Source organism: Fopius arisanus, unplaced genomic scaffold, assembly GCF_000806365.1.
Source record: "Fopius arisanus strain USDA-PBARC FA_bdor unplaced genomic scaffold, ASM80636v1 scaffold00029, whole genome shotgun sequence".
NCBI classification, from domain to species: Eukaryota; Metazoa; Arthropoda; class Insecta; order Hymenoptera; family Braconidae; genus Fopius; species Fopius arisanus.
In genome coordinates this window covers 873,826-885,530 of record NW_011887768.1, presented here as the reverse complement: position 1 = coordinate 885,530, position 11,705 = coordinate 873,826, and the positions used below count along the sequence as shown (strand labels likewise).

General features: G+C 36.9%; 3 protein-coding genes across 3 annotated transcripts in view; all 3 read right to left on the bottom strand.

Moving 5' to 3' along the window:
• The window catches only part of LOC105265357 (uncharacterized), a gene marked incomplete in the record, with an annotated part of 5,373 nt that extends 5,085 nt beyond the window's left edge, over window positions 1-288 (bottom strand). Inside the window, 1 exon segment of the mRNA XM_011302800.1 lies at window positions 223-288. Within this exon segment, the coding sequence (XP_011301102.1) occupies window positions 223-243 (21 nt within the window).
• Window positions 289-1,857: 1,569 nt separating this feature from the next.
• Window positions 1,858-5,447, bottom strand: LOC105265355 (uncharacterized). Its single transcript, XM_011302799.1, has 6 exons — window positions 5,342-5,447; window positions 4,312-4,500; window positions 3,745-4,000; window positions 3,010-3,245; window positions 2,441-2,689; window positions 1,858-2,232 (listed from the first exon to the last, which is right to left on the bottom strand). Exons 1-6 carry the CDS (start codon window positions 5,342-5,344, stop codon window positions 1,978-1,980), a joined length of 1,188 nt encoding a protein of 395 aa, XP_011301101.1. The 5' UTR covers window positions 5,345-5,447; the 3' UTR covers window positions 1,858-1,977.
• A 4,066-nt stretch (window positions 5,448-9,513) lies between these two features.
• Window positions 9,514-10,879, bottom strand: LOC105265354 (probable ATP-dependent RNA helicase ddx17). The gene is made up of 2 exons (XM_011302798.1): window positions 10,809-10,879; window positions 9,514-10,717 (listed from the first exon to the last, which is right to left on the bottom strand). Exons 1-2 carry the CDS (start codon window positions 10,818-10,820, stop codon window positions 9,632-9,634), a joined length of 1,098 nt encoding a protein of 365 aa, XP_011301100.1. The 5' UTR covers window positions 10,821-10,879; the 3' UTR covers window positions 9,514-9,631.
• Between the last annotated feature and the right edge of the window lie 826 nt (window positions 10,880-11,705).

Here is an 11,705-nt window from a genome sequence, read left to right as displayed (position 1 = left end):
ACACTTCATTATTTTCTCCTAAAGCTATTGTTTTTAATTTATAATATTCCAATTATTTTTATTTATCACTTTCCACCGAGAGTATGCATACCCGGAGGTAAATAAATTATCAATATATATATTATTAATAGTTAAATTTATTTTGACGTGAGTATTCTCGTGGATTTCGATTGAATCTTGTGGGATTTTATTGGCAGAGTAATTTCATTAAATGGTACTCACGCAGATACTGAGAATCTTCATAATTCGATGGACCACGAAAACTAATGACACGGGAGACAGGTCTTGTACGTTGGATACTGAGAAAGTCGCGTCTACAGCATCCCACCTTATATGCCCTCGCTGTTCGTTTCACTTCGACGTTATATACTACATATGTACACTCAAGACATCTGCCAATAATATGGGACCTTGCGTGGCCTCCAAAAATTCTTAAACGGCCCCTTTTTCGTACCCTTTTTTTTTATTCCGCGGTACATTTCCGCGAATCGCGAGTTATTAACGGATTCCCTGTGTTGTCGCGACTTTTCAGTCTCGTTGAATTATTTCTGGAATATTGACAAATGCTTTTGGCTCTCCATTGTATTATTCGCCGGTGGTCAGATCTCATTACCCATTGATGAATCCGAATTAATTATTCCCCTCGCTCTCATTTGCTGGCGCGACTCTCTCCACCGCTTTGCGGTATCTGTCCCCATATTCCACACAGGAAATTCCAATTTTTTATGGAATTTGTAAAAATTTTACATCGCTGGTCAAATTTACCCGTAATATCTCTCATTTCGCGGGATTCGGGATGCAATTCAATTTTCAGTCACATTTCTTTGATGTTACAAATGGTTTTTTTTTTTTATTTCACATTATTCCTCTTTGCCATGCGCTCTCCCATTAGTTTATTCAATTGCATAATGGATTATATAAAATTATTGAGAGAATCTGCAAAATTTACAAGTTTGCAACGCGTGGCGATTTATTTTATAGAGCGAATTGAATGGAATGTTGAAGTTCTTCTGGAAACTCGTTTTTTTTTTTGGGTAATAATTTTAATTTCTCGTGATATGTGGATTTTTTATTGGCACTTCCTTTATCAGTTGTTTTTGATGAATAAATCGCAACAGTTGGGGCATTCGGTACACCGTGGCAGGAGTTAATTGCCGTGTTAATTTATCGCGAAATGCGATCTGTACGCGAACATGGGAAATTAGAAAAGTAAAAGCGTCCTCGATGGTCGGATTATTGTATCGTAGGATCCCCTAGACGTCATAGAAATAAAATTTCGTCTGCTCCGAATGCGGCTTGCGTAACGAATGATTTCGACTTTTTACTGGGAATTTTATTCCGATTAAAAATTTATCGTGTATCGTAATATGGAATTCGGTGATTTGATCGTAACACTTATTCGAAATCTCCCATGTAAACACGCAATCCCGATGATAGAATATTAACCGATGTGCATTCTCTCCAGCCCCGGAAAATCCACAATGGATTCGTACCTTCGGAACTCGATTTCTTTTTTTTTTTTCATTGAGAATTTTCACTCCACAAGAGACAGAAATATCGGAAAAAGGGCTTAAAAAAATTGTTCACTCGCAACAAACAGGATAAAGTGGGCTGGATGTATTTAGAAAGGAATAAACAATTTCAAGAAATGTTTAAAAACACGAGGTGGTGCGCAGGGGTGCGCCGCCATCTCGAGATGCTGCATCTTCCCAACATGGCGGCGCCTTCACCTCACGTTTTTTCCACTAATTACCATTCTTTAATAATTATTCATGAATATAACCATAATAAGGGGAAATTGTTTATAAAAACAACAGAATAAGGAGAAATGGAAAAAAAAAATCAGAACAAATTGTCGAATTGTCGAATAATTTTATTAATATACACCTCTGAAATTCTTCTCGCGAATTTATAAATACAAGATGGCATTAAATGAAATATCCTAATATCGCACTAAATGGCCCATGGCATCAAGTCTCATTGCGTGTACTTGGACTTGCGTTTTCCATACACATGGAAGAAATTCATTTTCGACGGCAAAAAACCACCCTCGAGCTTCAGGGGTCGTTCCCGGTACCTGGCGGCATCTTGTGCAGCAATTACATGACTCGGAATGTACGACCCCAGCAACGATTTCGATTCCGGTGTATGATCAATATTACTGGAAGGCTGACGATCATCACCAGTTGAATGCAGTGGAGCTGCCAATTCCTGTCTCGGTAAATCCGAAACCTATAATGAACCCAAAAAAAAGGCCCATCCCAAAATTTAAAAAACTAATAAAATGAATGAATAAAAATTATTTCTGTCAATTAGAATTACAGATGCAGAAGAAATTTCTTTGAGATGTGAAAATTAAATGGATTCTGAAGAAATATTTGCCGCAATTATTTTTAATTGGGAGAAATATTTTTTGTAGGACGATATTATTAATCTTGACCTTTAAATGTCGCTGATCAGTTTGCGTCCGGTAGACTGGTTTGGTCAGACGTATGTTGTACTGCACTTTTTTTGGTTCCTCTCGGTTGTTGAGGTGTCCCAACTGGCTCTGCAAGTAAGAAACTGCCTGGCCTTGTGCATGGACGGGAGTACTTGCATAAGTGCCCACATGATCGACGTCTGCCTGGGACTTTGTGGGTTTGTAACTGAATTCCTGGAGATATTGGATCTGCGGCTGAGACAACACCACCTAAAAATCCAAAAATTCAAGTCAGAAGTTCAGAGGACAATCCAGTTCTCCTAACAATTCGAATAAAAAGAAAAAAAATAATTCAAAAGAACTTGCATGAATTGGAATTCCCCGCAATTTATGGAATGATATTTTGAGGAAAGAATATTAACGCCGAAGGCATTAATTTTTTTTTAATTGAAAAATTGAATTGGATTAATTTTTATATGAATTATTTGGATGAAGAATTTTCACATGAATTCCCTGCATTTTGGAAATGAATACCATTTGGAAATCATTGCGTCATTGAAAATTGGAGATCTCTTAGAATAAATAATGACCTTGGCTGGGAGAATCTCTTCCGGATGTGGGTCAATCGCTGATGGGTATCCAGCATATGTCGATGCAGTGTGTGCAGATTGACCTAGAGCTGTGCTATACACCGCAGCTGGTGATTTTTCCACGATTTGGGGTGCGAGGTGTTGCAGGAGGCCTGAATTTTTTGTTGCCAGTGCTTGGCTCAACCAGAAGTTGCGGGAATAAGCCAACAATTGACTCGCCGGAATGTACACAGCCTCTGAACAGTAAAAAAATAAACTAAAAACCTCTATTCCACTTAATAATACCAGAACCAGATAAATTTATTGTTTTCTCAATAATTTTATTAATATTTCACTGAAATATTGGTCGAGGTGAAAATCTATTGAATTATGTTTTTCTATCAATTTTTTTTTCGCATTGAATTGAACGATTTACCAGCCGTTGACTTTTGGAAAGAGTTTTCACTTGAGTCAAGTGGAAACTCACTTATTTTAAGTAAAAAGATAGTTAGGACGAAGAGTCCTAGAGGGAACTTTTAAAGGAATTTGTCCAGGGAGTGAGAAATCTTTTTCCCTGTGAACACTTCGCTGAGAGAACAACTTTCAAGGATCAAATGAAATAAATATAATAATCCTAGTGTCCGAGTGTTTTGATGGGATAGAACTTTTAAAGAAAATCGTTGGAGATGCTCTTCCCCATCCAGTTCATCTTGATCATGGAAATATTGATCTCAGTGCTGGGGAATAATTACTTACCCCGTAGTGTCTGCACAGGATATCGCATCAATCTTTGTTGGTTCATTTGATACTGATGATCTCCAAGTGGTCTGGGCCACTCCACCAAATGCTGTCGATAATTCACGTGCTCCAGCCTCTTTGGCATCTGTATTTGCACTGGATACTCGACATAGTTGTCAGGGGATTGTGCTTTCGTGGAGGTATCATCCTCCGTTTTCATCTGATATCTGATATCACTGTCGACGTTATCTCCATTGTGCCCATTGCTCTGCCCCTGTTCCACGATTCGGTTGCACCGAGAGGAAAATTCGATAATTATTACAAGATTCACCCCATCTGCATGTTTTTTTTTAAAAATAAACTATCAATAATTCGAATCAAATAAAAATCTTCGTTCAACATATTTAATTTCAGGAATTAATAATTAATTATTAGCTATCAATAAATAATTAGTAATTCATGTTATTTTTCTGGGATAGAATCGTAATTAATTGTTTTGGCGATTTTTAGGGAGATTCGTGGATTTCTGATAAATGATGATGAATTATTTATTTATTAAATTGAAATATGATATCGTGTACGTACGGTATAATCAACGTGATTGGAAGTTACTATCATATATCTTTCAGGTCCTGCCTCAGGATCTGGTGAATATGGTCTCTGTGGCAGGGGTGAGCGGTTTTCGGGATGATTATCTCTCTCGATGTCTTCCGGATGGATTTTTTGGTCCCCCAGGGACAACGGCACCAATAGACTCACAATGATGATCGCTTTCTGGAATAATGGGTGATTTATAAAAGGAACTTTCATTGAAAGCGAAACTCACGGGAGATTGATTCACGCGAAATTCCCAGTAAATTATCCAACATTTCCTCATTAATTACCCATTAATCGAAATGGTAATTGCCTCCCATTGAATCTCTCCATAACTTCCGGTAATTACTCCAGCCGAAAAATTTATCAATTGATTCAATTGATATTTCATACTTTTGACTTCTCGGGTTAAAAAAAAATGGAATCGGAATATTTTTTCCAAATTTTCTAAAAATTCCTGGAAAACTTTAGAGAATATTTTTTTTTTTGCAAAACAAAATTATTTTATTTTTGGGAAAGGTTTTGAAAATTTTTTCAAAAATTCGAATAGGAAATTTTTTTAATAATTTAGATAGCGTTTAGAAAATAAAAAACAAATTTTTCCGAGACAAATTTTTGAAAAATACAATTGTTTCACTTCCCCATTTTTTTGTTTCAAAAAAAAAATTTCCTGAAAAGTTTCCCAGAAATTTTTTGAAAATTTAGAAAAAATATTTCGATTAAATTTTTTACCCGGGTTCTGAATTGAATTTTTTATTTACCTTGAAATTTTTTTTAATTGACTCCGTTAATAGAAATAAAAAAATGTAATTATAATATTTTCCTTATTAAAACATTTGCAGGAGTAGAAATTAAAAAATTCAATTTTATTTGAAAAATTCCGGATATCGTGAAAAAATTAATCATATAAAAATAAAAATGGCGAGAATTTCGTGACTGAGATTTTGAGATTTTTAAATATTCAGAAGTCTAAGTTTCCCTGGAAATTTCGGAAAAATTCTCCGACGTCTGTAGGACTCACCATCTCGAATGTTTAAATTGAGATTTTTCGACAGAATACGGGAGTCTCGTAGCTGTAGCTGAACTACAAAACCGAAGTTGTTCGTCTTAAGTTATAAAGCCTATCCCCTTCTCCAGAAAGCGTGGTACATACGAAAGTACAAAAGATCAGCTATGGTGAACGGCGTAATCCATTCTTTGGTCCTCAGCGCGGGAATCTCACCCCATTAAATAGCAATAGAGTTGTATACATTCACTTGGGCCAACGTCGGTGTTAGACTGGGCCAATGGAGACTTTTTTGCCTGCTCTATATCGACCGGAAGGAGCGAAGGATAGGACAAGGCCACTTTCTTCAGGACGTTGAACTGCTGATTGCTGGCTATTGAGAGAGGAAAGCGTTGGGGATGGCGAGGAGTTTCTGCGATTCAATTTAGAGGTGGAAATGGACTTGACGATTTATTAGTTGACTCTGTCCTATTTTATTTTTTATTTTTTCCCTAAGTTATTACGGATACACCACCCCTAATTCCCATCATCCGGAGGAAATGCAAAATTCTGAAGGAATTTCTGGAGAGTTTTGTTGGAATTCTATTGAAATATTCTCTTTCAGTTTTTTCATGGATTAAATCTACCGGACGAATCGACTCCCGGGTAAAAAAAATTGTAAACAGAATATTTTTTTTAAGTTTTCAAAAAATTTTTGGAAAACTTTTCAGAAAATTTTTCTTTTGAAATAAAAAAATTGGGAAACAAAACAATTGTTTTTGGGAAATGTTTTGAAAAATTTTTCAAAGATTTGTTTCGGAATTTTTTAAAAATAATTTTCTATTGTTTTCTTACTTTTTTATTTTTCAATATTCTCAAAAAAAAAAAACGCCATCTAAATTATAAAAAAAAAATTTCAAAGCCTTTCCCAAAAATAAAATTATTTTGCTTTCTCATTTTTTTTGTTTCATAAAAAAAAATTCTGGAAAGTTTTGGAAAACTTTGGAAAAATTTGGAAAAAATATTCCAATGAAAATTTTTTTTAATGACTAATTATTAATACAAACAATTTGATCGGTTGGACTACGTCCTAATTAATTGAATGATTGTTTTGAATAGGATAATTCAGAGCATCCCGTCATCATCATCATCATGGTCAGTGGATTTTACGATGAGTAAATGATGATTGCCGAGTCGAACAGTCAATGATGAAGCATCGAGTATCGGACTTGTACTTTATACTGGCTAGCTTGAAAAATTGAAAAACTAGTTCAACTTTCCTCCCAGCTAGACCGAGAATTAGCAGCTAATGTACGTTCTCTTTCAGTAGAAATTCAATGTTCTATTTCCATGACATCTCGTCATACCGCGCAATTTTCATCACTCATCCCCTGATTTTCCGCCAGCCCGAAAAGAACTCATTGTTCTACCAGCAAAGAAAAAAGAACCAATTTCTATTTACCTCCAGTGCTCATTACCATGAGGGAAGGGTAAACGTCTGGTGTACAAAGAAATGGATTACTCTTCAGGTACATCTTGCACGAAAGGTGCCGTGAGCTAAAATCACTTTCAATTTGAGAAAGGTTAAATGGGCGGATTCCTGAAAATAAAATAATAATATAATCCATTTAATTGAGTCCAGACAACACGGACTTCCCGCTCCATTCATTTTACCCATTTTTTTTTTTCAATTCTCTGGTATTTTTAACGCGTTGTCTAGGGAATCGCTTCACTTTCTCTGGATGTGCCGTTACCATCATTTCATACAGCCACACCTTTCGATAGTTCACTTGCACTTGAGAAAAGAGACTTTTTCTTCTTTTGGAATCACTCCAGAGAAATATCTTTTTTCAAATTGCATTTCTCCAATTTACACAGCCACAGACTAAATCGCAAATTGATTAATTCGAGGAATAAATAATATAATATAATAATTAAGAAAAATAGGTCCTGGTTCGATTGATTCATCGAGGAATTATAAACTCAGCCATCTGATCCTATTGTTTATAAAAATAAAGAGTCTCACATAAAGTCCTCAAGTCCTAAAGTCCTGAAACTGTCGAATCAGGATTTTCACTTTTGCGTCTGACGGTAATTAACTCCAAAAATTTATTATTACGTTACAACAATTTAAATTACAGACGAATTAGACCAGAGAAATTATTGAGACTGTCACACCCCCTTGGAGTCAGATAGTTCAATAATTTTTTAGGGGTTAATAATCAGGGGTGTTCTCCCAGGAGCCGTATCTGATCTCTCCCCAGGAAATGGACAGGGAGTGGATTCCGATAGTTTCCAGGGCCAAAGGACTATGGGAAAATTCAATTCCATGAATTTGGAAAGTTTCTCGAGGCTCCACTCGTCGGTGGCTGCCAACTCCTTGGAAAACTTGAAATAAAATTATTTGTCCCTGTGTTTACATTCGGAGGACAATGGGAGACGATAAGAGGGTCGAAACCTAGGGGAGGCCACTGAGAATTTGGGAAAGACTTCCCAACTATCGGGACTCGACTGCATTACCGAGTAATCCGATTTCACGCGCTCCAGATCAGATTAATCCACTGAATAATTTCCACAATATCTGTACATTTTTTTTCTCTCCAACTTCAGAGTTATTTCCACCGGTTCAAAATTTTTGGATTAATCTCCGAATTTTCGAGGGATTAATCGAGATTCAGGATCCCTCGAGAAGTTGAGTTGTAACCCGCTAATTAAATACCCGGGTAAAAATTATAATCGGAATATTTTTTCGAAATTTTCAAAAAAATTTTTGGAAAACTTTCCAGAATTTTTTTTTTTAACAAAAAAAATCGGGAGACAAAACAATTATATTTCTGGGAAATGTTTTGAAAAATATTTCAAAAATTTGTTTCAGAAATTTTTTTTTCGAATTTTCCAGAAATTTTTGGGAATGTAATTTTTTCTTTTGATTATACTGTTCTTTTCTTACTTTTTTGATTTTTCAATATTCTCACCAAAACGCGATCTAAATTAAAAAAAAATTTCATATTCAAATTTTCGAAAAATTTTTCAAAACCTTCCCCAAAAAAAAAAGTTTTTTTCCGATTTTTTGTTTCAAAAAAAAAAATTCGGAAAAGTTTTCCAAAATTTTTTTTAAAACTTTGAAAAAATATTCCGATTACAATTTTTACCCGGGTAATTGATTTATGCAATAAACACCGCGATATTCATAATTACGTCGATAGATTTCTTCTCCCGGCGTTTTGGCGATTTATTCTAGCGATCGGATCGTGTGGAAAAATGAGATATTGTTCCCAGTTATCAACCGGAAAGAGGAACCAATGCCGGAAGACCGGAAGTGAGAATGGTAAAGGAAATGGAGGAAGCAAGAGGTGCGGAATGAGAAGACAAGGACAAGTAGACCGTGCGGACTATAAAGTTCATAAATAAAACAATGAGAAAAATTGTTTAAAAATTCCTACCCAATCCGCAGAAACATGTTCTACAACCCATTAAATTATCTACCCCCAAATAAAAATTATTATTAATAAAAAAATATAAGAATAATTGGATTGAGTGACGAATGAAACTTTAATGGAATGAATTTTTTCTCTCCACAAGCGGCGATAGAAAAATACCCCAGGAAAGGGAGCACTCTCATCTGAGGTGCAGTATAATTGCAAATTGACGTTATAAATTGAGATTTCTCAACTGGTCACTACCGTATGACGTTCACTGCAGCTTCCCCAGGAGATGAAGAATTTAGAAAGGGGTTTGTCCGGATATCACTCTCTATTCACTTTTAAGTAAAAGTGATGTCGCCATTTTTTATCCACCGCAAGTGCATTTCTCTCTTTTTGAATGGAGAGCTTCGTTCCAGTGATTATCACTGGAAACTGCCCCTGTGATTTATAACACACCAGCAAGAAGAACTCGTATTTAAACACATGTATGGAAGTCGTTGCAACTCACGTGCAATTAACAATGTTTATCCAAAGTCCTCAGCAAACCCGATCTCTCACAGATAAAGTCATTCCGATTATCCAAATACAAATAAAAAATAAAATCGTTAAACATTTAGTCGTAAACAATTTCCACTATCTCCCTCGTTTCGAGTCTTGAAGTTCTGATAAATAAACAAACGTCCAACAGACAAATTAATCCCGATTTTTCTCCTCATTATCCAAAAGATGATAAACATCCAGAAAAAAAATGGTTAACAATTAACAATAAAAAGCAATTAATTCCACAATTTCCAGGCGATTTTATTAAATCGATATTCCATGATAATGATTTGTATGAGAGTACAGAGATGATTGGCGACTTAAATACATAAATATAAAATCAATAAATAACTGGACTGCACTAATACTTATCACGAGGGCTAGAGTAGGAGATGGTGTCGTATTTGGGAATGTACTCGTCGTATGCTTTCACTGGGGTGTGGCTGCTCTGGATAGAGCTGACATGTGAATAAGATGTTTGTGGTTCAGAGTATCCATACGAATTGGATGGTGAGTGATTAGAATAATCTGATTGAGAATATGAACTACCTGGTGAAGCATAATTGATTGAGTTTGAGTCATACGATGCAGCAGTACTAGTATGCGAGGGTGTGTAAGAGCTGGGTGGTGAATAATGAACAGTAGGACTCGATGAGCTAGTGCCCGACATGATGCTGTTACTGGGTATTCCGTAATTTGTGCTTGGGAATGAGTACGAGTTGGTCGGTGATGCGTAAGAGCTACCGGCGGATGATATTCGATATTTTGAATCGGATATCGGTAGATTGTAGCTGGAGCTATCTGATGAGCCACTTGATAAGCCGGTGTGATAGGTCTGGGTGTTCTGAGGGCTTTCCAGGAAGACGAGTCCACCAGATATACCGTGGGACTGAGGAATCGTCTGGAGGCCAGTAGAATCTCCACTCGCTGGAAGACTTAAGGAGCCATAAGAGGATTCAGCTGGACTGGATGATCCACTCGATCCAGGGTATCCTGAAATGCTGGAAACACCTGGGGAGTAGGTCCTGTAGTTGGATCCACTGGTGAGACCGGTATGAAGACCGAACATTATTGGTGATTTTGATGATGACATGATTGAGGACATTGGGAGGGTGTAGATTGTTTGGCCATGGCCACCGAGGCTGATTCCCATCGAGGGAATACCATGACCTGGCAGCAGGGAGAGGCCACCCTGACCGCCACTGCTGTGCTCCAGTCCTTGATAATTACCCAGGGCACGTGTCATGGTGTGGCTTGATAGGGATGGAGTCAGTCCCATCAGGGAGTGGATTCCTGGTGACAGACTCTGCGGTTGATAATTCGATATGTATTCTGCACCTCTTTTGTCCTTCAGCCCGAATGGACCATATCTTCGGAGCTTGTTCTCGGGTCTTCTCTCTTTTCCGTCTATCGGCGATAATGCCAGGGCCAATAGCCCGAGGAGTAACTGGTGTTGAGGGAATAGAATTTAAAATTTATTTATCGATAGGCAGAGGAGGTAAATGAAATTATTAGGAATTATTCAGTGATTGACTTACCGTTGATCGCATGTCAGGGTGAAGTACTTTCTTCTAATCGCTATGATCACCTGGTGAAATGATCTGATGCTATTTGCAACTCTGGGGACAGCTTTTATATTGAAATCCCCTCTTAGGTGGGTGCTGTGGAAAGGAAGGTCTAGGTGAAGGTAGATTCACACACCCGTGGATAAATATTTTGTACTCCCGCGAGTTGTCATTTTTTCGCGCTTCGTGTTTTCGTTTTGGGTATCAGCTGATGATACGTCACGTTTCGATTGTGGAATTCTCAACTTTGGGATCGATCACTAGACCTCCGGGAGAGGGTGGAATTCCCGGGTATCCGATTTACCTACACGACCACCCCGATAGGTTATCGCGATCATCAACGCGGAATAGATCATTCCATCGCACGATTTTTCGTGGATAAAAAAAAAAAGTTCACTGGATGTTCCGGATAAAAATTTGGATTGAAGTGGAATGAAATAAATTGAATTGAATTATTTTTAAAATTAAAAGAGAATAGAATTAAAAATTGAAAAAACTCGGAATTAATTTTTTTTTTTGAGTAATTAAGAAATTTTTAGGGATTTCTTTGAGAATCGATCGTATTTTGAATCTTTTATTGCACTTTTTTTTATATATATTTGGTATGGGTATGTACGAGAGTATATATGTATATTATATATTGGAGGATTGGCCAAAGTGGCTATAAAGTTTTATGGAGTCTGCTGGGGAATGATCTGGCGTTCTTCATCAACTGAACGAGCAAAAGTGATGGATCAGAAAGCGATTGAACTGCAGTCCACTGGGTCGCACCTGATCCGACGAATTCGGCTAGCTATGATGATTATTACCGTGTGGCAATTCTAACAAAGCGATCGTCCACGTCAATCGTCCACGTCGGCAGTTTGATGT